This window comes from Manihot esculenta, chromosome 15 (genome assembly GCF_001659605.2).
Source record: "Manihot esculenta cultivar AM560-2 chromosome 15, M.esculenta_v8, whole genome shotgun sequence".
Classification (NCBI taxonomy): domain Eukaryota; kingdom Viridiplantae; phylum Streptophyta; class Magnoliopsida; order Malpighiales; family Euphorbiaceae; genus Manihot; species Manihot esculenta.
The window spans coordinates 4827389-4852243 of NC_035175.2; the positions used below are offsets into that span (position 1 = coordinate 4827389).

General features: G+C 31.9%; 3 protein-coding genes across 3 annotated transcripts; 2 read left to right on the forward strand and 1 right to left on the reverse strand.

Moving 5' to 3' along the window:
• Positions 1–936: 936 nt before the first annotated feature.
• LOC110601794 (FRIGIDA-like protein 1) lies at positions 937–6339 on the reverse strand. The gene is made up of 3 exons (XM_021739109.2): positions 5214–6339; positions 2250–2425; positions 937–1844 (listed from the first exon to the last, which is right to left on the reverse strand). The coding sequence occupies exons 1-3, from the start codon at positions 6205–6207 to the stop codon at positions 1236–1238; spliced, it is 1779 nt and encodes a 592-aa protein (XP_021594801.1). The 5' UTR covers positions 6208–6339; the 3' UTR covers positions 937–1235.
• Positions 6340–10652: 4313 nt separating this feature from the next.
• LOC110601223 (probable serine/threonine-protein kinase WNK11) lies at positions 10653–12511 on the forward strand. Its single transcript, XM_021738287.2, has 3 exons — positions 10653–10800; positions 11243–11746; positions 11836–12511. The coding sequence occupies exons 1-3, from the start codon at positions 10798–10800 to the stop codon at positions 12232–12234; spliced, it is 906 nt and encodes a 301-aa protein (XP_021593979.1). The 5' UTR covers positions 10653–10797; the 3' UTR covers positions 12235–12511.
• Positions 12512–19634: 7123 nt separating this feature from the next.
• LOC110602248 (heterogeneous nuclear ribonucleoprotein 1) lies at positions 19635–23929 on the forward strand. The gene is made up of 5 exons (XM_021739718.2): positions 19635–19924; positions 20034–20157; positions 20453–20680; positions 21130–22333; positions 23301–23929. Exons 3-5 carry the CDS (start codon positions 20459–20461, stop codon positions 23312–23314), a joined length of 1440 nt encoding a protein of 479 aa, XP_021595410.1. The 5' UTR covers positions 19635–19924; positions 20034–20157; positions 20453–20458; the 3' UTR covers positions 23315–23929.
• Positions 23930–24855: the final 926 nt, after the last annotated feature.

Here is a 24855-nt window from a genome sequence, read left to right on the forward strand (position 1 = left end):
TACAAACTGAAGATGTTACTTCTATCTCCTAAAAGCAGCTCGTATTTGCCTTCCCTCGCGATAAATTACTGCTCAATGATGCAATATAATCCACTAATGGCACCATAAAATAAAAAACTGACATTTTCAACCTGAAAAATTTTACAATCCATGCCTACTTAAGGTTAAATTTAACACCGATGCATACAATCCATAAGCCCACTCGGTAATTTTGCTACATTGCAATTACAATTTCAGCCATAAAGTTTTTTACCGGACAGTAGGGACTGAATCCAGGTATGTGAATTTCAAATACATAGGAACAAATAATATTTACAATCACAAACAATGAAGCACTGTTGTATTATACATCCCTGTTCCAACTTATTATGATACTACATCTCTATAATTTCTCAATCATATATGAAATCAAAAGCAAATTTCTAATTATAATAACTAACAGATCCAACGATATGGAGAAGTTGGAATAACTAACTTCCACCAATCCAAGAAAATCTCCACTCGGATGAAAACATCATCCCCGAGAAGGAATATATGGGAACAGAAAGGAAGAGGAGAAAAGGCAATGCAAAAAGTGGGGAAAAAAGGTTTGCATGCACTGAAAGTTCTAGAAAATCTTAAAAGCGAGAAAGCTATTAGAACTGTGGAATGAAAATTGCCTCCAACACTAATTTTGTTGCTAAACATTCCCTTTACAAGGGAGCTGTTGGCATCCAGTGTGGTGTTTGAACGCACAGTTTGGAAAATGGTAGAGAAATGCCATCTGAATTTTAATGAAATACCTCAAAAAGACAAATAAATCTCTGAAAAATGATCAAGCTATAAACATCTTTTGGAAATCCGGAAAGTGATAATATTTTCAGGATTTACAAGAAAACGAATGAAAATCTTTTTAGAAACCAGGACACCACGTCCTTAAAAATGACCCAAGCAAAATGAAGAAAGTTTCCATGTAGTATGAGTGTATGACCTTCCAAAGGCCTTTCCAACGAATGAAAAAAACATAAACATACAACATGAAAAACATAAACAAATTCCTAAACATTTTTAGTATTGTATAAACACTTCAAAGTGTGCCAAAACTTGCAAACCAACTAACCAATTTGAATAGCACACTACATCCATGCTGATCAAAAAGCAAAGCTTGCTTCCTGATAACCAGCACTGAAAAGTCAGGCAACAACTACTATACCATCCAAAGTTATACTATCACTGACAGTATCTTTACCCAAAAACTACTGGGGATAGTAATTTGAATGGTATTGAGGAGGCAAACCATATCCACCATAAGCAGATGGCCTATCATAATAACCAGATAGCATATATGGATCTGAAGAGTATGGAAGGGCACCAGCTGAACTGGGGTTACCAGGGAAGCTGATAGCAGCTCCTGCCAAGCCATAGGGGCCAGCTGATGCACCTGCATAAGAAGCAATAGGAGGAGTTGAACCCACTAACCCATAAGGTCCGGGCCCAGCAGCTGGCAACAAACCTGCGGGTGGCAAATGAGATTGTGGAAATGGAGGAAGAGTTGAACTGGAACCAGCAATGCTGACTGGAATTGCTGCTGGGCCAGTTGATGCAATCAATCGAGGACGCTTGTTTCCGTTCAGCTGCTGCTTCTTTGCTTGTTGCTTTGCCTGCTGTTGGTGCTGCTTCTTTGCTTGCTGCTGAGGCTTACTATCGGGAGACCGTTGACCCACTTTTTTGTCTGCCTTCTGCTTCTCTAGCATCTCAATCCGCTTCTCAAGGTCCAGCTTTGGATAATCAGAATCAAGCTTGTGTTCATTAATAACTTTAAGTACTGATTTCAAAGCATTAACTTCTCTGGCTCTGACCTCATTCTGCATAGAAGCATGGTATATGCAGGCACAACTGAAAGACGTCAAGACTATAAACCAGTCATAGCCACAGTCCAGTTCCTAACCAGAACTGGAAAGAACCAACCCAGAACAGAAACCAATCAAACCCAGATAGACCAAAACCAACAGTGAACCAGACGGGATCAGTTGATTCAATTATGGGCCAAAACTGGTTTTTTCATTTTAAGAAAAAAAAATAAACATTGCTTTAAAAAAAAAAAATCCAAAACCGGACCAAACTGGAACCAGAACCCAGATTGGGGTGCCTTCTCCCAGTCTAGGTTAGTTCTAATACTTGAACCAGAACCTGCAATTTCAGCCTGGACCATACTGCCAGGCCATGTCTATTATGAGCTATCCTGAAAATCATGGGGTTTGCAAAATTACCTGTGCCTTAATGGAGTTCTTTCCATCCTTGCAAATGTCCTTAGTAATTTTCTTGCACTCCAGCAGATGATCTTTCAAGAGAGGAACTGGTTGGAACTTGTCAGTCAGGCCAAATTCAAATATAAATTTGACAGCCAAAAGTTGTTTGCCATTGTCTATAAGCTTTTGAACGAGATCTGCAGTGTAGACAACATAGCCAGTTCCATCACATATTCTACAATAGGCCAAAAAATAAACAACAGAAGATGTGCTTTGACCAATCTAATTAAAAGGAAAAGGTTTGTGTCTCCTTCTTTCCATTTTCCCCTCTTTTGTGTTTGCATGTGAGATGCATGTATTTCTCTTATCAATAAGGCCACCTATTGTCGGTTCAAAAAAAAAAAATAAGAAGAAGAAGAAGAAGAGTTGCCTATTGAAGTGGAGCAACCTTCCGCACAAGCAATGGTTCCTTGGCAGTCATCCAAATGGGAGAAGTTATTTGCTGTTACTTTAGTAGGTTACCAATTCAATAATCTAAAATTGAGTTTTGCAGGTCTTTTCGTACTTTTTTGATATATGCAGATGCTTTATTAAACCTACAATGTAATCCCCCAAAGACACTGTAACCATTGTTGTTAGAACCTTATGCTTCGAATCAATTTTCCAACAAATTGATTCAAATCTATGGGGTGAATCTCGAATGCATTTGAATCTTACGATTCTTGATTTAAAAATACAATTCTTGATTCGATTCCGCATTCTAGCGATATAAATCTATAAAGAGTTTGTCAGACCTTATATTTTCAAAATTTAAAATCTCATTCATTTTTGCTATAAAAAGTGTGTATAAAACCTTTCCTTAACTATTTCTCTTCCACCAACCATTCTTTTCCCTCTCTCTCTTCTTTCTTTTTCTTTTTGGTTAATTTACTTAACTAATTGTAGTTATCGGTTATAATAATTTATATTAATAATATCTTAACTTGCTATCTTTTTTTCAATTTAATTATTTGATCAAATTCAAATGAGAGTTTAAGCACATGTACGATGATAATTATTGCCCACGATTTCAAAGTTCATAATTTATAACATAAAACTATATAACATAATAAATACATATTATTCCATTATAAGGAATATTGCTAATTTAAAACTATATAACATAATAAATAAATATTATTCTATTATAAAGAATATTTCTAATTAAATAAATATAATTCTATATTTATCAAAATCATAATTGTAAAAGGCTCAAGGTGCACCAAAGCACTAAAAGGTCATGAGCCTAGGCGCAAGTGCACGCTTGAGCGAAGCACGCGCTTGAGCGATGCAAGGTGCAAAAATAATGAATAAATAAAAAATTTGAATAATTGTTAAACTAAAGAAATACAAGATAATTATTTAAATTTATCTACTTTCATAATTATAGAATTTTCAACTTTTAATGATATGATAAAATTTGTAATTACAAATTATATTTATTTACTTGTGATTTATCTTTAATATGTATTAATAATATAATAATTTAATGGCAGCAAGAAATTATATAAATTCAATATTATACAATAGCATGTAATTTTCTTTGATTATATAATGGCATCAACAAAGAATTTTTATTACAAAAGTAATTCAAAAAATCTAAAAATTTAATTGTACTTAAAAAGGAGGCAACAAGGCTAAGGAGGAGGAGGAGGAGGACGGCATGTTCTTTCTCCTCTGCCTTTGTTCTTCACATCTGCTCCTCCTTCCTCTTTCTTCTTCTTCTTTACTAAGAGGGGTCATATCTGCATTTGAAGTGGGAAAAAAGCCAGCCATCTCTAAATAAGGGGCCTAGATCAGGCGTGCCTTGGCTCACCTGGGTGTGCCTTGGCTCACCTGGGTGTGCCTTGGCTCACCTGGGTGTGCCTTTGAATCATCGCCTGGGGAGTGTCAAGGCGCTGACCTCTGAGCCTCGTGCGCTAGGCACACCTTTAATAACTAGGATCAAAATATGCTATGATATATTTCTTTTTACTTAGTTTTAGAACCTACATTATTGTTAATTGATTTTTGGAATTTTCAAGAAATCTTATGATTTGATTCGATTCTTAATTCATAAAACGAATATTTTGATTCTTGATTCAAATCTTGATTTCACAATTATGACTATAACTATTTGTGGATTACTGGATTTTCTTGTTATCCATTTCTAGCCAATTCATCATTTAGTTTTGAATATCTTCTGCTACAAAATTAGTTGTAGTTGGCAACTTGCCTAATTATATCACCAGTCGACAAAGAGGAAAAAAAAGCTCAATGTCATCAAGAACTACTAAAACTACCAAGTCATTAATTAGATTGTGCCACGTAACGATGACTTGATAGCAAGTATCAACAATAAGATTCTAGCAAGATAATATAGATAAGAGTCCACGTGCGACAGATATATACCATTAATCTATGTAAGCAATTTAGGCTAGAAAAAGGATGCTATTAGAAGCATTAAATGAACAAGCTTTAACTCATTTAATGCTTTGCAATTCCAAGCACTACGATAGACTCTCTCTCTTGTAGTTTAAATTTAATATTGATATTTGCTAATATTTAGCCTGCATCAGGAGAGATACCTTTCTTTAGGCATCATTTTTATCCCATCCTCAATGTCCAAATACTTTTTTTTTTTACTTTTCCTGCTTTGAATTCTTTCAGAATAAAGGCGGAGATTATCTCAAGAACGTCATTCAACCAAAAATATACTTACATAATTACATATAAATGTCAAGGTTCAATCAGCATTCGGTTGTAGCAGATTTTGAGGCAATATACCCTCTATATGATAGTTCCCAAACACTATAGGCTAAGCACACTACATTATACTCAACAAAGTAGATAATATGAAGATCAACCACAAATAGCAAATCAACCAGAAACCTAAAGAACGATAAAGAAACCAGATGCAAATAGGCATATCATTACATTATTGAATTAAAATCAAAAGAACCTTACCTGTAGTTTTGTCTCCCAGGCCAATAGAACGACACAGAACTGTAGCTTGCTTAAACCTAGCAACGACTACAAAGTAATCCAAAAGCTCACCTGCATCAAATTCATTCTCTAATCCATACGCCACAATCAAATTCAAGAAACCTAGTGCCTCTAGGGGGCTATCCCCATTCAAATTCACTTTGCCTTTCCACTCAAAAGCTAACTTTTTAGCTCTCTCCTTCACTTCATTGCTTAAATTTGGTTTAATCTCTGTCAAAACCTCCAATACGTCCAAACAGCTCTTTCTTAAACGATACAAATCCATGTCCTTGTCACCTTTAGACCTAGAATTCGATGAATAAAACCCCTGCATTGCATCCAAAACCATTGCTCCGGGGTCTGGAGCAGCCCCCATTAAGCCTAAAAGCTCTGTCCGGATAGATTCCCGCTCTTTTGCATGGTCGTTTATATAGTTCCTCAATCCTTGCCCATCCATCTTCTCGCACAGAGTAAACAATTCCGGATGAGTAGCCTGGTTTGGATTCAATGGCTTAAGAGACGACGATGGGTCTTGTACAGGGACTCCCTGAGGCTGAGTTTGAGGCTGACTTGTCCGATTAGACAAAGTTGGGTCTTGGACGGGGACGGGCACTTCCACCACGGACAGAGTCACTGCGCCATGATCAGGTGGGTTAGAAGAAGATGATGGGTCCCCACCGACAATCGTCGGCGGTTGATCGGAAGCAGCAGCAGCATCATGGGGAGGATTATTGTGAGAAAATGAAGAAGAATGGAGGGATTGAATGTGGTTGAAACGTTGCTTGAGGTTGGTTTGGAGGGAGTTAAAGTGAGAATCAAGGTCAGCCCAGGAGAGAGAGAAGGAGGAGAGAAGAGAGGAGTGAGCTTGGAGATCATCATATGCTCGTTTAAGGCTTTCCTTTTTGGTGTCTATTAGCTTGAAAGCTTGTTCTATCGTCTTCAGGTTCGCAATTTCCATGGCATTAGTAGAGGCCATTGATAGAGATTGAACCCTAACCCTAAGGAGAGAGAGAGAATGCTAAAGTTTCAGGCTTGGAGGTTATGCCAGCCGTATCACAGATGTTATGCCGGCGGTTTTGGCAATAAATAGGATAATGAAATTAATCGCCTTAAAACGAAGTCGTTGCAGACTTTCTGGGAGGATCGTGATTACCCAGACAGTTGAGACTATATAGTCTTTTGCTACTGAACGGCAAGTCGTCGTCTTATATACTTTGAAGTTTAGGGTCAGGTTCAGTGTCCGGCCCAGTAGGCAGAAGGCTGTAGGCCTGATCAAATGATGGACTGGATCATGTTCATGCTAGGCTTAATATGTGCTGAGTGAGGCTTAATATGTTCAGAAGATAAATTTTATTATTAAAAGAATGGCAGCCCAACACAAATTATCTTGCAAAGCTTGAAAAATATAAAACTAAAACTAGAGAGGTAAATGTGTAGGATATCTATAAAAATTAAACTATTTAAAATTGAATTTAATTTATATTTTATTTTAAATTTAATTAAAAATTAATTTATACTATTTAAATTTGTTTTAAATTCAATTATTATTATCCGAACGAAATTCAAACTCATTTAGTCTTATATATTTTAATTAATAGTTTATATAAAAAAAATTTATTAATAATTTTTATTTAAAAAAAAATTAATATTTTTAAAAAATATTTAATTTTTTATTTTTAAATTAAAAAATATATAAAAATTTAAAAGTATTATTATAAAATATATTTTTATTAAATTAATTATTTATATAAACGCGTTCCGATATTGATTATCTATATATAAAATTCGAATCGATCGAAACCTGCAACGAATATTATTTTTTAAATTTGAATCCGCCTCAAATTCGACTACTTATATCCATTCTATTAGAATTTGATCGGATATCCGTCGCCATCCTAATTAAAACTTAAAATCAAAATCTAAGTTTGTAAATGAAAGGCATGCAATGGCAAATTTTAGAATCTAAAGAGAGTAGCAAGGAGCAACCATGGTATATTTATTCATTGTTTAAAGAAAATTGAATTTTTTATTTTTTATTTTTTAATATAGTGAGCATGCGCTTAAGATATATATGTTGAACAATATATGAGAAAATAAATTGCATATTAATAAATAAGCGATTATGAGTGTGTTATTATATTTGGAAATGAATCATAAATGTCACAATCACATGGTGATGCCCATTTTTCAAGGCAATATTGCGTCACTTTGCTAATTTCCCCATTTTCTTTCTTGTTTAATACATTTTTGTTATTTTATTCGTTGGATCAGTTTGGATAATTTACACATTAATGATAATTATAAAATATTCAGCAGAATCAAAAGGATTGAATTTGTAATTAATTACATGTAATAAATAATTTGGATAATACTGGCCCACATTTTATTTTTCCTTTTTTTAACTTATTTGGTATTCAACTTTATTAACTCGATTAAATCTATATTAACATCAGAGCAAAACATTCATTTCAAAATTTAAAAATATGCTATATTTAATTAAATATATTACCATAATTTTGATCCACGATTAATTCCTTTTAATCAATTTCTTTTTTTTTTCAACTAAATTTTGATTTCATTATTTTCTAATTGATTGAAGCAATTAAAATACCATTCACATTATATTTTGTGCAATTTAAATGAGATACATATTACTATTTGACACTTATATTACATTATTAAATTTAACGTTGATATGAATGATAATATATATATTACACGTATATCCCCTCTTGATCACTTATTTTAAAATAATTATATCAAAAGTTTAATCATTTTTAAAAATTTAGATGATATTACATTCATATTCTGCATCACGCGACTAATATAAATATTCACACCAAAATCTTATAATATAAAAATAAGTCTAAATTCCTCTTTATAATTTTTGAAATACTAAATTAGTTAATTTTTTTTTAAAAAAAGAAGAGATAGAACCCTTTAATTTATTATACGATTATGAAAAATATTTATACAATCAGCATCTAAGAGGAGCTTAATACTAGATGAAGGCAAATCAATAAGACTCATACAAAAAACTCCATCATACTAGTTTCCTTATATATTTTCACGACCTTAACCTCCCATTAAAAATAAAAATAAAAAATTATAATTTGATAACATTTTAAAAAAATTCAATTATAAATTTTTAAATATTACGATACATCATATATAATCAATTTTGAATTAGTTGATAATTTCTGAATCATGTCAAATACAAATATTAATATTTTCTCAATTATTGATGTGTGAGTTTACTGAATTAATTGAAATCAATTAATTAGTTTCAAATCTGATCTACAATTAATGGCATGATTGACTCTTAATTATTGAATTTTTGAATTTATTAGTAATTTGTATTTAAGAAATTTCAAATTTTATACAAATTAAAGTAAATGGCATAATTTTAAAATTGAAATACAAAATAAATCAACATTTTCCATCTGATATCACAATAAAATGACTTTCTATATAAGTAGAAGGACCTAAATTCCATCTATAACTCATACGGTAATAATAAATTCCACCACCAATTCTCCTTTAAAGGAAAATATATCGAGATTTTTTTATTTATTTTTCGTTAATGTAAGAAAAATATTAAAATTATGTGTGATTTTGTTTTTTTAAATAAAAATTTTATAAATAAATTATTGCATTTAAAATTTTTTATAAAGTTTTATTTTAATAGAAAATAATAAAAAATATTTATATCTTTCAGAATCTAAAATAATATTGTGCAACATATTTAAAGTTATTATTTTATTTAAAAAAATTTAATATTCATTATTCATTTAAGATAATATTAGATTTTATTTTTTAATTCATTTAATATTAATATGTAAAAAAGAAATTATTATTTAAAAGATATTTTAGATTAATTATTATAAAATTTTATAAAATTAATGTTATTAATTAATTTTATTAGTTTAGATGAATATAATCATAAATGATATATATTGTGTGACAGATGTAGTAATTTATTAATTTTAATTATTTTAAATAAATATTTTACCAATAATCCTTCATTTTAACTATACAAAATTTTGCATAAATTTGAATATAAAAAAAAAACATTATTTTATACTTAACAAAAAATCTGAAAAGTGAAAGCAACTTGAAGCTATTATTTAAATTGTAATAAAAAATACTCAATTATTCATTTGAAAAATAAATATATAAATACAAAATTATATTTTATAGTTTTCTCATTAAAAAAATCGAAAAGGTAGTTATAATTTCTTACAAGTTAAGATATCCTTAAATTTTAAGAATGAGATTTCCATTGAGTTGCTCGCTTTAAGTAACTGCATAAACTTCCTATCTGCAAAATATATGGTTATTACAGCGGCTTATATTAATATTCCTATTTTAAGTTTTTTTCAATAATTTATTAATATTATTACTTCTCAAAAAAAAAATAATAATATTGAGATCCTTTTTCCAAATCGTTATATAGTTTCCTTAGAATTTTGGATTTCGTTATTTAATTTTTATTAAATATAAATATTGCTTATTCAATAGTGCTTTTTTTAAAAAAAAAGTATATTCCTTTTTCAAAAATATTATGGTTGAAAAGAAAAAAAAATTAAAAAAAGGATTTCTGTTTAAGTGATATTAATTATTTTAGGAGTTTTTAATTGATTTAATAAATAATAATAGTTAGTAAATGAAATTAAAAAAAATTAATTAAATTAAAATTTTACAAAATTCATGGATAAGTTTGCACCGTAAAGGAAAAGAGTAAAGGAGGGGGAAAAAATTAACAAAATTAAATATTGTTATCAAGAAATGTATTTTTCATATATATAAAAAATAAATAATTAACTATTAAATTATTAAAATGAAGATGGATAATTTTCGATACTATTATTCATTCTGGACTACACGTGTTTTTCAAAATCACATGCACATTAAAAAAAAAATCTTTAATTTTTCTATCATTTACATAAAAAAAATGTTTATTATTCAACATTAATTTTAATTTAATTTTAAAAATTTAACGTTTTAGAAATTTCCAAAAAAAACAATTTAACGTTTTAGAGCTAATTTTGGAGGCAACATGAAAAATAATATTTTGATTTGAAACGCGCTCCAGCTGCTGTAGTTCATTGACTTGCCATGTCATCCATCCAGTCTGGATAGCTAAGTGACATCCGGACCGTTAATGCCATATAGGACCAACAATCATCACAACCATATGCTGACATGTAGGATATAGATTGTTAAATAAAAGTATCCGCCTGCCGGGTGGGAAAAAAATCCTTCTTAGAAAGGACATCTGGCAGCAGACCACACGACACGACTTCCAGGACCTCGGCGATTCGGATTTTACTGTCGGTTAAGTGAAACATAATCCTGACTTACTCGAAAATATAATACTCAAACCGTTGGTGTTTAGGTTGACCCAGAAATTAACTGTGGTTAACAACCAAATCCTCCTATAAATACATCTCTCCCAACTTCATGAGCTTCACTGTCCTTCGTCCTCTGGTCACGCCACTTTTTCAAACCAAAGTTTCTGCTTGACTCGGACCTTTCTTCGTTTGTTTCTTTTTCTCCCTTTTTTATGGTAAATACTAGGATTATCACTTATTTTATTATTCGTCGTTTTTTCCCCGTCAATTTGAGCATCAATATGGCGTTTCTTCAATTGCTTTATGTCAAAATTTAGTGGGTTTTTATTTTGATGTTCTGCGTTTGATCTGGTTTTTGGAACAATATCGGCGGGTTTCTTTTTCTTTTCGTCTCTTGTAATTTATCAGATAATTTGAGCCTTGTTCTTAGATTTCTTCTCTGGATGTATCAGCCTGTGCGATGTTGCAGTGCGATAATTCATTATGCATAATTGGGTTTGTGCATATTGATTTTCGTCTATGTTCTGTATTAATATCTTGACAGAAGTTGTAGAATTAAGCTCAGGCATTGCATTGAATTTTAACTTGTTGAAAAAAGTAGAAAGTTTCGATGCTGTAAATTAATAATTTTTTTGATGTTCTCAATTTTCCTTGAAGATGCCAAGCGCAAGCCCTGATCCATCCGATAAGGACGGAGAAGCCTTCGTTGAGATCGATCCCACTGGACGTTATGGCCGTTACAATGAACTACTGGGCTCCGGCGCAGTGAAAAGAGTTTACCGGGCATTTGATCAAGAAGAAGGGATAGAGGTTGCATGGAACCAAGTCAAATTAAGAAGCTTCTCTAACGATCCCATCATGATCGACAGGCTTTACTCTGAGGTTCGATTGTTAAGAAGCTTAACCAACAAGAATATTATTTCTCTGTACAATGTGTGGCGAGACGAAGATCATAATAATTTGAATTTCATAACCGAAGTTTGTACTTCTGGGAATTTGAGGGAGTACAGGAAGAAACACAGGCAAGTTTCAATGAAAGCACTAAAGAAATGGTCCAAACAAATCTTGAAAGGCTTGAATTATTTGCATACGCATGAGCCTTGCATCATCCACAGAGATCTCAATTGCAGCAACTTGTTTGTTAATGGAAATATTGGCCAGGTATTACTGACTGTAACATGACAGAATTTGATTCCCATATTCTCAACTTTTGAGAAAGTAAACTGATTTTGCTGTGTCTTTGTGAACAGGTTAAGATTGGTGATCTTGGATTGGCTGCTATAGTGGGGAAAAGCCATTCAGCTCATTCAATTCTTGGGACACCAGAATTCATGGCACCAGAGCTGTATGAGGAGAATTACACAGAAATGGTGGACATATATTCATTTGGTATGTGTGTGTTAGAGATGGTGACTTTGGAAATTCCATATAGTGAGTGTGACAATGTTGCAAGAATATACAAGAAAGTTTGTTCTGGAGTTAGGCCTCAGGCTTTAAGCAAGGTTTGGGACTCTGAAGTTAGGGCTTTCATTGAGAAATGCCTTGCTCAGCCAAGAGCAAGGCCTTCTGCTGCAGATCTCCTCAAAGATCCATTCTTTGATGGAATTGATGATGACGACGATGAAAATGATGATACTTCTTCTTCATAATAATAGTGATGATTGTGTTATGTTGAGTCTACCAATCATGTTCAGAAGTGTATGGCTCAATTAGCATATAGACATTATTGTTGCCCCTTCTATTGTTTCTTTCCCTTTTTCTTTTTGTCATTTGGGAAGAGAAAGACCAAACTTGAAGAGAGATCATTCAGGGATGGGTGGTATTGTTTTGTACAGAGTTTGAATCTTGTGAGCTAGAAGAATCGTGAGATAAGCTTGTGGGTATTTTATTGATGAACACAAGAAAATTTCAAGTATGTTTGCTACATGTTTCTCTGGTCCACCCTTGTGATGTTTCTTTAACTTTGGCAAAGCTTTTTTTTTTCTTCTTACATCTGAAGGCTAAAATTTGAGCTGGTTTGTTGCCATTGAAGTGTTGTTGAAGTAAAGAAAGGGTTAAGGAAAGTGGAAGTCAAATGGTTGAACAAGCTTTTAAACAAGAATGTAATGTTATGTTACATTAAGCCAGGCTAGAGAGATTGTGACCCCAAGCAAGTGACCTTTCAAACTTGGCAGAGCAGCAATATTGGGCTGGAGCCTATCACAAGAATATTATAATAATAATAATATAATGATCAGCCAAGGGAAAGTGGGGTTGACAAAGAAGCTTGCCCATCTGTCGCACTAACTTGGTTGCTGATTAGGCGTCCATTCCATAAGGAATAGGGCTTCAGAATATTATAGTGGAGTACTTTTCAAGCACCAAAATTAAAAATTTGCTCTCCAAATGATTTAAAGCGAAGTCGAATCTGGTTAAACAGCTTTTATTCTTACCAGAATTCTTAGTGGAGTTTGAAATACATTGAAATTCTATATTTTATGATGATATTTTAATTTTTTTAAGAGACAAGGGCTCTTAATGGTTGCTAACATATGATTGGCCTATTGAAATTCTAATAAAATATATACTTTTTAAATTAAGCCCATCTTGTTACCTTATTTGGTTATCTTAGATCGATAATTTTTTACTATTTCGTCCTCTTCAATTTTCCGTTGGTATTATGATGCCGGAAAGAATTTTTATTCAAACATTCATTGGTCGTGTATTAGCAGACAATATATATATGGGTCTACGATGAAATCAAGATATTGAGATTGGGCTTACCAATCGATTCATAACCTTTCAAACACAAACAATATCTATTCGAACTCCCTTTACTTATAGGAGTACGTCTTGGATCTGTCGATTATAGATAATTATTGATTTGGTTGATCATGATGCTTTCGATTGGAATTATAGACTTTTGTCTACTTTATTTCCTCCGCAACAAGTTGGTTATCCTTTCTATTTCAGTTGCACCTTTTGGTGTCTCTGATTTGTTAATTTGGTATTATTCAAGTGACGACCAATATAGTATGCAATTAGATTATAAATTTTTGATACACCGTTTATATATCAATGAGATGTCTTCTTATCTATTATCTTCTATTTCGCCTAAGTCTAACACATGGAAAAGTGTTTGATCTTTATAGAAAAGTGCTTGGTCTTTATTAATCATGCCGAAATTAAAGTTCTCTCTTTGGCGTGCTCCCCATAATACATTGCCCGTTATGACTAATTTTAGTAGGAGAGATAATAAGTTTGACTTAATGTATTCTATTTGTCAGCACCTAAGACTTTGAAACATGTATTTTTTCATTATCGTTATATTCAACTCGTTTGTTTTATTGATCTTTGTTCATATAAAATGTCTTCTATCGGTTTTTCTAATTTTATCCTGTGGTGGAAAGTTTTATTAGTAAGGTCAAAGACAAACGTTGATAGTACTTTATTGTCCTTATTCTTTGGCATATTTAAGAGGGTAGAAATAGGTGTGTATTTTATAAAGTGAGTTTTGATTCTTTGCTAGCTTTATGCACTATAGCCGTTATAGTTTAGTGGTGTTTTTATTAGTCTTTTTGTTTTTTTCATTTTCGGTGTAAATAACGGAGTTTATAAATTTTATAAAAATTTTCATGCTTTTAAGTTTTAATAATTTTTTATTATTTAGAAAGAAAAAAAATCTAACATGTTTTTGGAGGTTTTTAAAACAAAAGTTTATCATCAGTGAGTTAAAAAATAAAAATGTTGAGAAATTTTTAAAAATTTCTAAAACCCTTATTAAAAAAACTATACCCTCTCTCAAATTCAAGGTTCTATGAAAAACTTTTCATTATTTTAAAATTTTCTCCCAATTAAAGGGATAGACATTTGTGGACTCTTTAATAGTTCAACAAGGCAAACACAGCCTTGATAATTGCTTACAAATTAGACTACTGCTCTGCCCTGCAAGTTTCCATTGAGGTACTATCTCGAGCAGTGGCATTAGTGTCTAAGAAAGGATGCTTCACTGTGTTATTTAATGGGGAAGAAAGCTCCTTAATCTTTGCAAAATGATAGCTTCATAGTATAAGGGACACAAATCATTATACTATGCATCCTGTTTCCCCTCAAATTTCCTGCCTGACATTGGCGTGCCACCTTTGAAAGATCTTGTTTCCCATTATTAATACTGGCTATAATATTGCTGTGTAGCTTTCTGTCTGAAATTTTCCTTTTTCAATTTCATAAAATAATTTATCCTATGTGCGCCAATCATGCAATATATTTATGATTTTCTCAAATTTATAAAATTATAACTTATACTACTTATTTTAGAAAAAATAAAATAAAATTTCGATAACTCGAATATAGACGAGATTTTTCGTTTGTGTGTTAAAAGTAATATTCTATTTATTGGATAGTGAATGACTAAACTTGAATTTTGTCCTTATTTTTTGTTGAACATCATATTTATTTTGTAAGTTAGTTCTAAGAAATTGGTTAGTTGATGCTGTTAGAGAATACATGGTAATGTGTTTGATTATGGTTGTAAGTAGCACCTAATATTTGAAGTACAAACACACTCATTTCTTTTCATTAAATAGGTAAAATGATGCTTTAACAATAACATCAAGGCAACCTCATATCAGAAACAGCCCATTTGTCCTTCTCAATCCTAACCAATCAAATGGGGAAAATCCAAAAATAATAATATTAATAATAATCAAGAAAACTTGTAAAAGGGTATAACTTTTCTATAATTCCATTGATGTTTTCCCATTTGTGCTTCTCATTTCCTATCATATTCCGTATTATAATTTTTATTTATTTTTTTACACCAGAATACCATTTGATGTATAAAATGTTATAATTAAAAATTTTAATAATATTTTTATCCGTATTTATCAGCATTAACATTAAGTTTTTAATGTTGTTATTATTTTTCTTAGGTGTGAAAAGTTGTCAAACTAATCCAATTATATTAGAGAATACAATCAAAATATCATATAAATAAATTTGTAATTTTGTTGGTATAAAAGTTTTAATAGGAAATTTTGGAAAAGCTATTTGGCATGCTGAATTTGCTTTTGATATTTGCTATATTAGCATTTAATATATTTAATTTGTTTTATTTTACTATCCTATTAATGGTTTTGATTAGGATGTTTAAATGAGTTAATAACCCAACAAATCATACTTGGTAAAATCCAATCCAACATGTCAATTGGATATATTTATCAAAAATTGGATTATAGTTTAATGAAAAAACCCTAAATTTACTAAAATTGATATCACCATGTGTTAACCAATGGAGTTTTTCAAAGAATCAAAAAAAATAAATAGTTTGAATACAATATTTTTCAAATCAAATCATTCTAATTCAATAAAAAATTAGAAATATCGTTGTCATTCCAGAAATCAATTTTGAAATTTTAGTTAGGAGATTTAAACGTGTATTACGGTATGGATCCTATTTTGTTAGTTTTTATTGGGTAATAAAATATATTTATCAATATTTTATATAATATATTTATCAATATTTTATATAAGTTCATAATAAATTTTTTGGTTCAGATAAACTCTTAACTAAATAGTAAGTTCGAATTAAAATAAATTGTTAATTACTATTACACCCTTTCATTATATGAACGACATTTTTTCCTCTTTAAGACGAATAAGAGCAGGGAAAAATCCTCCTAAGACGAATAAGAGCAGAAAGATTAAAGAAAAAGAAAGAGGCATAGATTTTGATGTTGAAATCAACACCTTCAATGTCTTCTCCAATGGCTTAATGCTGGCTTCGCATAAATAAAGTTTTTCGAGGGATAGAAAAGTTAACATTAAAGTCAAGATAGGGCAAAAATGGATCCACAGTTTCGGAAGAGAAATAAATAAGAACAACTTTCTGATTGATGGCGAAAATGATGATGATGATGTTGTGGCTATTGTTTCAACGTTCTGGCTGTATCTTTTTCATCCCTTTAAATTAGGACAATATGATAGCAAAAGTTTCTTTCTGATTGGTTCTTATTGGAGTCTCTCGTTGGTACGACTTCTATTGCTGGACGAAGAATTGTCGCTGAAGTGATCACCAACTCCACAGGGGACGATGACGCTGACTTCAGGGTTCTGATCGAGAGAATACACGGTGAGGGGGAATTCGGTGAAGAATTCACATAAAAGGGGGTTGCGAAGAAATGGATGATTAAGGTACAAATAGAAGACTCGCGAATTAAGGATTCTTGTACAATATGTAAAGTTGTTCTGTATTTCTCAAGGCGAGATAATTCTCCAATCCCAATTGGCATATGATTAATTCCACATTCATAAAAGTTAAAAGTATCAACTTTTTAATTTTCTTTGGTAGCCCTTTGAGATTGCAACAAGAGTTCAATAGCAACACTTGTAGGTTCTGTAATTCAACAATAGAAACCGACAATCTTATAATCCTGCAATGCTTGAGAATCAAAACTTGCAAGTTTTATAATCTTACAATTAAATATGGATTCGAAGAAGAAGTTATTGAATAATTTTTATGATAAAGAGAAGGAAAGAGAGAGTGAAGGAGACATTGAGACGATGATTTAGTGACATTATACACATATGATTCACGTAACTAACAAAATGTCTTAATTGATCTAATTTATCTATCATTATGATTTAATCCGACGTAACTAACAAAATGCCTTAATTGATCTAACTTATCTATCATTATGATTTAATTCGACGTCATTATTTAGTCAGAGCCTTTTTTTAACCAAAAAAAAAATTGTTAGGGACTAGTATGAATATTTCAAAATTTGTTAGGATTTAAATGGACTTTTTACTTTTTTTTTAATTATTTTAATATAAAATAATATAATAACGAGATTATAATTAATAATTAAAAAATAAAAAATTACAATTTAAATGATTAATATTATTAATGATTTATTTTATTAGTTAAATTAAATTATTACATTATTTTATTTTATTATTTTTATTGAATAAAAAACACATGAATTTTTTTATTTGTTATTTTAATACAGTAATATTTATTTTTCATTTGTTGGTATAAAATTTTAATTTTAACTTTTATGTGCTATATATATATTTTTAAAAATATTTGTATCTTAAAATTTTAATAAATTTATTTTAATAATTATTTATAAACATATAGAGTATAAAATTTTAAAAAAAAAACATATAGAGTACAAATCATAATAAAAAATATTAATTTTATAATATTTATTTATTAATATACCAATAAAATTTCAATTCAATCTCTATTTTCACTGATTCACTAATTGAGTCCGATTAAAAAACATTTTGCAACAAACACAAAGTTGCCTTTGATTTTTAATTTTTGTTTATAGGTTTGAGTTTAAATATTTGTTAATGTTAATGAATTTTCTAGAAAAGTAGATGATTTGATATTCATAAAATAGGATTTTATAGGGATTTTGTGAATATGGAAAAACTTGACCTTCGAGGAGAGTGCTTCCTCCCTTTTATTCTCTTTCTTCTCTCTCATGCGAGAGACCCTTACCGCTATAGGGCCACCTACCCTTTGGTGCAAGTCCATACCTACGGACAACCCCAGGACCCTCACTGTGTCAAGTAAGCATTTAATTCCCTTCGGCGTGCAAGTGGACGGGACTGCGAAATGACTGGACCCGTAGTCTTTTTCTCTTGTGATCGGATTTGAGAGAAATGTCTGAAACCTAGGAATGGGCTGGCTTTGAGACTGAAGTGGGTTGGGCCGGCCTGAATGAGTAACTTAAATAGGAATCCGGTCGGGAGGACGAACGGATAATGCCTGACTTATTCGGAGGCTTAGGAGTCTTCTGATTGTGAACCGCTACTACTGGCCCGGCTTAGAAGTGGGATGGAGAAATTCAGCGGTATTATTAACCATGAAGGTAATATTTGGGCTAGTAACTTTTTTAATTAAGCTTTACAAGATTACATTTATATTATTATTGATTTTACTATAGTTATTATTTTGATAAAAAAATAATTGTAAATAATATAAATAATAATAAAATATTTTAAATTTATATTTTAATTTATTTTTATATTATAAAAAAATTAAATTAATTAATAATTTTTTTGAAAGTCCATATTATACCGATTAACGGATAAAGAATTTTTTAATAATTAAAATTTTAAAAATTACTTTGTAATAATCTTCGATGGTAAGAAGCAAAATTTGTAAAAACTCTGCCAATTATTTGGACGGATTTTGTCATAACTGGTTATTCTAACTTTGGGTTTTAAATTCACATTTCTGAACAATCAAGTTTAGATATTCAAATTATAAGAATTAAATAATTATAAAATTTTAAGAATCAAGTTTGGGTAATTTACTTGCTGAATTTTAAGAATTAAATAATTATAATAAATATTAATTATAAAAACTCAACCATAAAAAAATTAAAATATTAACTGATTTTTTATATAAAAATTGATACAAATTAGATTTACCTTCTTATATATCCATCCCCTCTAGCTTGTTTGAGGTCAATGAGAAGACTTCAAACCTACACAAATTTCACATATGCCCATTTTATTAAAAAATCATAAATTTTGTAGATTTCTATGTAAAGGATTAATTTTTTTTCAATTTTTTAATAATTGCATATAATCTAAATATGCATGATAAGCCATTTTTTAAAAATATAAATAATGATGTATTATTAAACAATTAAATAAACTAAAATATAATATAATATAATCACTTTTTCATATTAAAAAAAATCAAAATAAATTGTAGAAAATAAACAATATTATACTAATTGAAAAAATTGATTTTACACCGTATTGAACTTATTAACCAATGTACTTAGTTTCTAATCAACCATTATGCAAAGGAAAAATTGTGAAAGTTGTATGCAATTGAAACTTGCAACCCAAGTGAAGAGACCTAGAATTTTGCTAACTTCCTTTGATTTATTCTAAGAAAATGGCAGAAAATATATGCAGTAATCAAATGTGAAAAAATATATATATATTCATATAATATAAAAGTATTATATAATTTTGAATTATAGAGGTTTTATAGAAGAGGAGATGATCGTCTCTTTCTGTCATCACTCTTTAGGCTCCTACATATATTCTTACACCAGGGCATTGCCCATCTCTTTCTTCCTATTTATATATTCTCTCTCTTTCTCACACACCTTCTCTGCTGCAATTTTCTTTTTTTATTTAATTAAGAGGAGTGGAATAACCAAAGAAAAGATAAAAAAATTAACAGATAGAGAGGAACAGAGATAAAAGCCTCTCTTGTAGACAGAGACAGAGAGAAAGAGAGAGCATGAACACCTCCTCCTCTGTTTCCATTTCCACAATCCTTCTTCTTAGATCTTAGTTTTTCATCTGGTCCTCTCTGAAATGGTAAATTCTCTACCTTTTTCCTCTAACTTTGTCCTGATCTCTGTCAAACATTTTCTGGGTCTTGATCTGCATCAATTCTATGCTTAATTTTCATTTTTTGGAAAATCAGGAATTCTGGGTTTAGTTCTGATTGGTTTCAGAAGCATCAGATGATCCCAGATTGGATTTGACAAACACCCACTTTGGTTTTTTGATTGGGCACCAATCAGATTCTGTCTTTGTTATCATATAAGGTATAGTTTTTTACTTGCTTGATTGCTATTTACAATTTGATCTGTTCCTTTGTTTTCTTTGCTTGCCAAGGATCGTTGATTTTCTCGTTTTGTGGCTATCTAGTGCCATCAGCAATACAAATTGTATTTCTATCGGTTGGTTTAGTGCTAAAGAAGCTACATATTTTGAATTACTAGTAGATTCTTAATTGACTTGCCACTCTTGTTGAATTGGGTATCGTTTTCTGAATTTGTTTTGTGTTATGCGATTCGTGTTCGTGATTTGTGTGGCAATTGTTGGAATGGTTGATTACAGAAAAAGATGGAATCAGATCTTGGTAAGCTATTCATTGGTGGGATTTCTTGGGACACTGATGAGGAACGTCTGAAGGAGTACTTCAGCAAGTATGGGGAAGTGGTGGAGGCGGTGATCATGCGAGATAGAACTACGGGCCGTGCCCGTGGCTTTGGATTCGTGGTCTTCACGGATCCTGCTGTTGCGGAGAGGGTCATTATGGATAAGCACATGATTGATGGACGCACGGTGAGCAGCTTAATTGCAAACATCCTACAGGCATTGTGAATTTTACTGAATTGATGTTGGCTTTCTTTTTTCGATTCAGTTTTGAAGTGGTAAAATGCTAAATCTACAAGCTAGGGACAGTCTCTGTCCTTAATTCAGCTCCAAATTCAGATTTCACTTAGTCTAGAATCTTAATCTGCTTCTAATTCGAATTTACTTCTAAATGTTTGAACTTTTAACTGGGAAGACATTTGTATGCCTGAATTATGCTCGAGTTCTGACTTATTACAGAAGTTAAATATTGAAATACTTGGTCTCTCTCAATCTCCAGCGCAAAGTACTGAATTTAAATGACTTTTTTACAATCTAATTTAGCTAAGCTTTTGATAGAATTGGGCCCTCATTATTTGATTGGAACTGAGAATGACATGTAATTGCTTGATTTTAGTTATTGTGTTCTCAATTATCAGGTTGAAGCAAAGAAGGCTGTTCCAAGGGATGATCAGCACATTTTGAATAGGAATGCTAGTAGTATTCATGGTTCTCCAGGTCCTGGACACACCAAAAAGATTTTTGTTGGAGGTCTAGCTTCTACAGTTACAGACAGTGACTTTAAGAAGTACTTTGAGCAGTTTGGCAATATCACTGATGTTGTTGTGATGTATGATCACAACACACAGAGGCCAAGAGGCTTTGGCTTCATCACTTATGATTCAGAGGATGCCGTTGACAGAGTTTTGCATAAAACATTTCATGAACTTAATGGTAAAATGGTTGAGGTCAAGAGGGCAGTCCCAAAGGAGCTATCCCCAGGGCCTAGTCGGAGCCCTCTGATAGGATATAACTATGGTTTGAGTAGGACCAACAACTTCCTTAATGCATATGCTCAGGGATATAATATGAGCTCAGTTAGAGGTTTTGGAATGAGGATGGATAGTAGGTTTAGTCCTCTTGCCAGTGGTCGGAGTGGATTTCCTACATTTGGTACTACTGGTTATGGAATGGGTATCAATTTAGAGCCAGGGTTGAGCCCAAGCTATGGTGGGGCTGCTAACTTTGGCAATAGTCCAGGCTATGGGCGGATTTTAAGTCCCTATTACAATGGGAATTCAAGCAGGTATAGTACTCCAATAGGTTATGGTGTGGGAAATGCAAGGAATGATTCTGTTCTAAGCCCAACTAGACGTAATGTCTGGGGAAATGGGAGTCCTAATACTGCTGCTAATCCTCCCAGCCCTGGTGCTTTCTTGGGTTCTGGAAGTGGAAATTTTGGAGTTTCATTTGGGAATAGTGGAGCCAACTGGGGCCCTTCTCATGTTTCAGCTCAAGGTGGTGGAAGTGCTTCTGGTTATACTAGTGGGAGCATGGGCTATGGGAGTGCTGGTGATAGCAGCTATGGGTTGGGAGGAGGAGGGTATGGAAGGAACAGCAGTACTGGTGCAGCACCAAATTCATCATTTGCTGGGTCAACTGGTGTTTATGAAGGGGCCTATGGGGACTTGTACCGTGGTGGTTCAGTTTATGGGGATTCAACTTGGCGGCCTGGCACTCCTGAGCTAGATGGTGCTGGTTCATTTGGTTATGGACTTGGCAATATAGCTTCAGATGTTACTACTAAAAGTTCTGATGGTTATATTGGCAGTTATGGAGTTACAAGTAGACAATCTAATAGAGGTATTTCTTTTCTGTGGCTTCTTTGAATAATCTTCATGAATTTTCTTTGAGTTAATTTAGTTATGAACAATAGCTAAGAGAACAAAGATAAGCCTTATGAGTTCATATTGAATAACTTGTACAATTGCTGAAACTTTGCAGGAAGTAACTCTTGAATACTTGTATATAATTGAATTTATTTTCTTTATGTTTATTAGTTAATAGGAAATGTTCGTTGAGGGTTAGTTGATAAAAGAAAGTAGGGTCATATTGACTCCTCATACTAATGTTGCTAACTTCTTGTGTGGATAATTCATCAATGTTAAAATATTAGATTGAGTACATTTTCTTTTTTATTGCCCCAAGTTTGTAATTATTTCGAAAAGATTGCCCCAAGTTTGTAATTATCTTGAAAAGATATTTAGTGCCTCTTAAATTACTCATTTATGTGTCTCCTAATATGATGTAGAGGCTCACATCTAATAGATTTTATAATTATTTAGTCTGAAGTTGGTGAATGATTTGTCAGAACTCCAGCATTGATACAAAATTACGGTTAATTAATAGTAACCCTCATATATAGAAGTCCACATTCAGATACTTCATCCCCCGCATCCTTTCTCTCTATCTCTCTCTCTGATTTGGCTGGCCAGAAGTTGAACATTTTTAATGTGTTGATTATATCATTTCTTGCTGCCTGAAGTGAAATTCACACTTATAATCTCTAATATTTCAAAATTATGCCCATGATACTTGCTTGACTGTGAGTTGGCCTAATTTTTATTCATGCTACATATGTGCATTCTTATTTTGTCATAGAAGCATGTGATCAAGTAACTTGAGTTTCAAATTATGTAATGAAAGATAATATATTGCACATTAATTCATGAATTGCACCTTGTTTGAGCTGCTTTTCTCTGACGGAGTGTATGGTAATCATTGGCATGTTATACTAATTCTTTTTCTCTTTAATTGTTATATTCTTCAGGAATTGCTACCTAGGAGATCTGTTACTGGACGTCACAAGATAATTTTTAGGTGAAGGGAATCTGGATAAACAGGTGAAGGGACAGAATTTCAAACATCTCTCTCCTGAATATATTCAGCTTATAAGGAAATTGATCTTAGTGCTAACGAGGGTTCTTGATTTGAATTATACACAATCAGAGTGAAAGCAGTTACGAGGATTTTGTGTAAGGTTTGAGATTTGAATTTCATTTTTTTCTTTCTTTACTTCTTTTAATTAGTGAAAAGCATAGGTTCCTTTCTTGGCATTTGAGTGAGGTGTAAAATCAGATTGCGGGATATATACTCAGGAAGATTGGTTCCCATAGATATGTTGTGCATCTTCAGCGAAGCACGCCAGTGATATTACACTTAAAATGGGGTATTAAAATTCTCTTCTTTTTTTTTTTTTTTTGTTTTTGAGTAATGTCTGGAGTTTATTTGGGATTTGTCTGTCTACCGAGATTGTATGCAAGGTTCTGTTTGATCTATCAGTGTGAAACATTACAAGGGATTCTCTTTCATGTTCCCCTGCAAATAAGTTACAAATATCCTGATTCATTTTTTTCCACAGTGTATTACACTCGAAGAATGTTAGACTTCATTTCTGATTGTTGTTGGTGATATTTTGATTAGCTTGTTTATTTTTACTGCTGTTAGTATCTGGATATTATAACAATTTCTGCATCCTAATCTACTCTAACCGGCCTGAATATTGGAATTTTTTTTCTTCCAGTGGTTGCATGCATAACAGCGATGCATTTAAAGCTTTTTGGTAGTATCTATTATGGGTTTCCATCTGCTAAAGTGAGGCTATTCTGTGTGGTCATTTTATCTCTTATCCAGACCTCTACTTAATAGATATCTTTTGCTTCACCTTTTAATCACTTTCACTTGATTTTTCATTTTTTAAGTACCTCAGAACAGACACATTATCCGTGGTCCTCCTCTTCCCTCTCCATCTCTCAGTCTCGCACAAGCAAAATGTGTTAGAAAGCTGTATTAGGGATTTTCATGGCATATTTTGTCCTTTTTAATTTCCCCCCACACTTCTCCCCTCATTTTCTCTGTTGGGTACCTTGCTTTGCTTTGCTCTGCTTGTACTCAAATGGATGCCAGAGCCAGATCCCTCTCATGTGTGAAGGCAGGAATTGATCTGAGATACCAAGTTCCTGTTTCTCTTCTGGACCACACAATTTCTAGTCTGATCCTAACTTTGGATGGTGGTTTGAGCTTCAAGTTGAACTAAATTGATTAATAAGCTCCATTTATACTCATCTCTGTTAAAATACTCTTTCGAACTCATTTATGAATTGATTTAAGCAAGTCTGATTTTTATATGAAACAAATGAAGTTTGAACACAAGCTCAAATTAAAGTTTAATTTAAAATTTAGTATCAACTGAGCAGTATTAATTCTAATTGGGAATTAGAGGGTATTGCTTATTCTGAAAGCCACTATTACCCAAACTTATTAGAATTGGGGCAAATGAATCATTATGACCAAATGGGCCATTTCCCAAGTGGCCAAGCCCAGGG

Excerpts from the sequence above, each read along its gene's own strand:
- LOC110602248 (XM_021739718.2), top strand. The coding sequence starts at position 20,459 with ATGGAATCAGATCTTGGTAAGCTATTCATTGGTGGGATTTCTTGGGAC. Across the intron at positions 20,681-21,129 it reads ACATGATTGATGGACGCACG|GTTGAAGCAAAGAAGGCTGT; the intron begins GTGAGCAGCTTA and ends CTCAATTATCAG.
- LOC110601794 (XM_021739109.2), bottom strand. The coding sequence starts at position 6,207 with ATGGCCTCTACTAATGCCATGGAAATTGCGAACCTGAAGACGATAGAA. Across the intron at positions 2,426-5,213 it reads CCTGGGAGACAAAACTACAG|ATCTCGTTCAAAAGCTTATA; the intron begins GTAAGGTTCTTT and ends TCTACACTGCAG. Across the intron at positions 1,845-2,249 it reads AGAACTCCATTAAGGCACAG|AATGAGGTCAGAGCCAGAGA; the intron begins GTAATTTTGCAA and ends GCTTCTATGCAG.
- LOC110601223 (XM_021738287.2), top strand. Across the intron at positions 11,747-11,835 it reads TTAATGGAAATATTGGCCAG|GTTAAGATTGGTGATCTTGG; the intron begins GTATTACTGACT and ends CTTTGTGAACAG.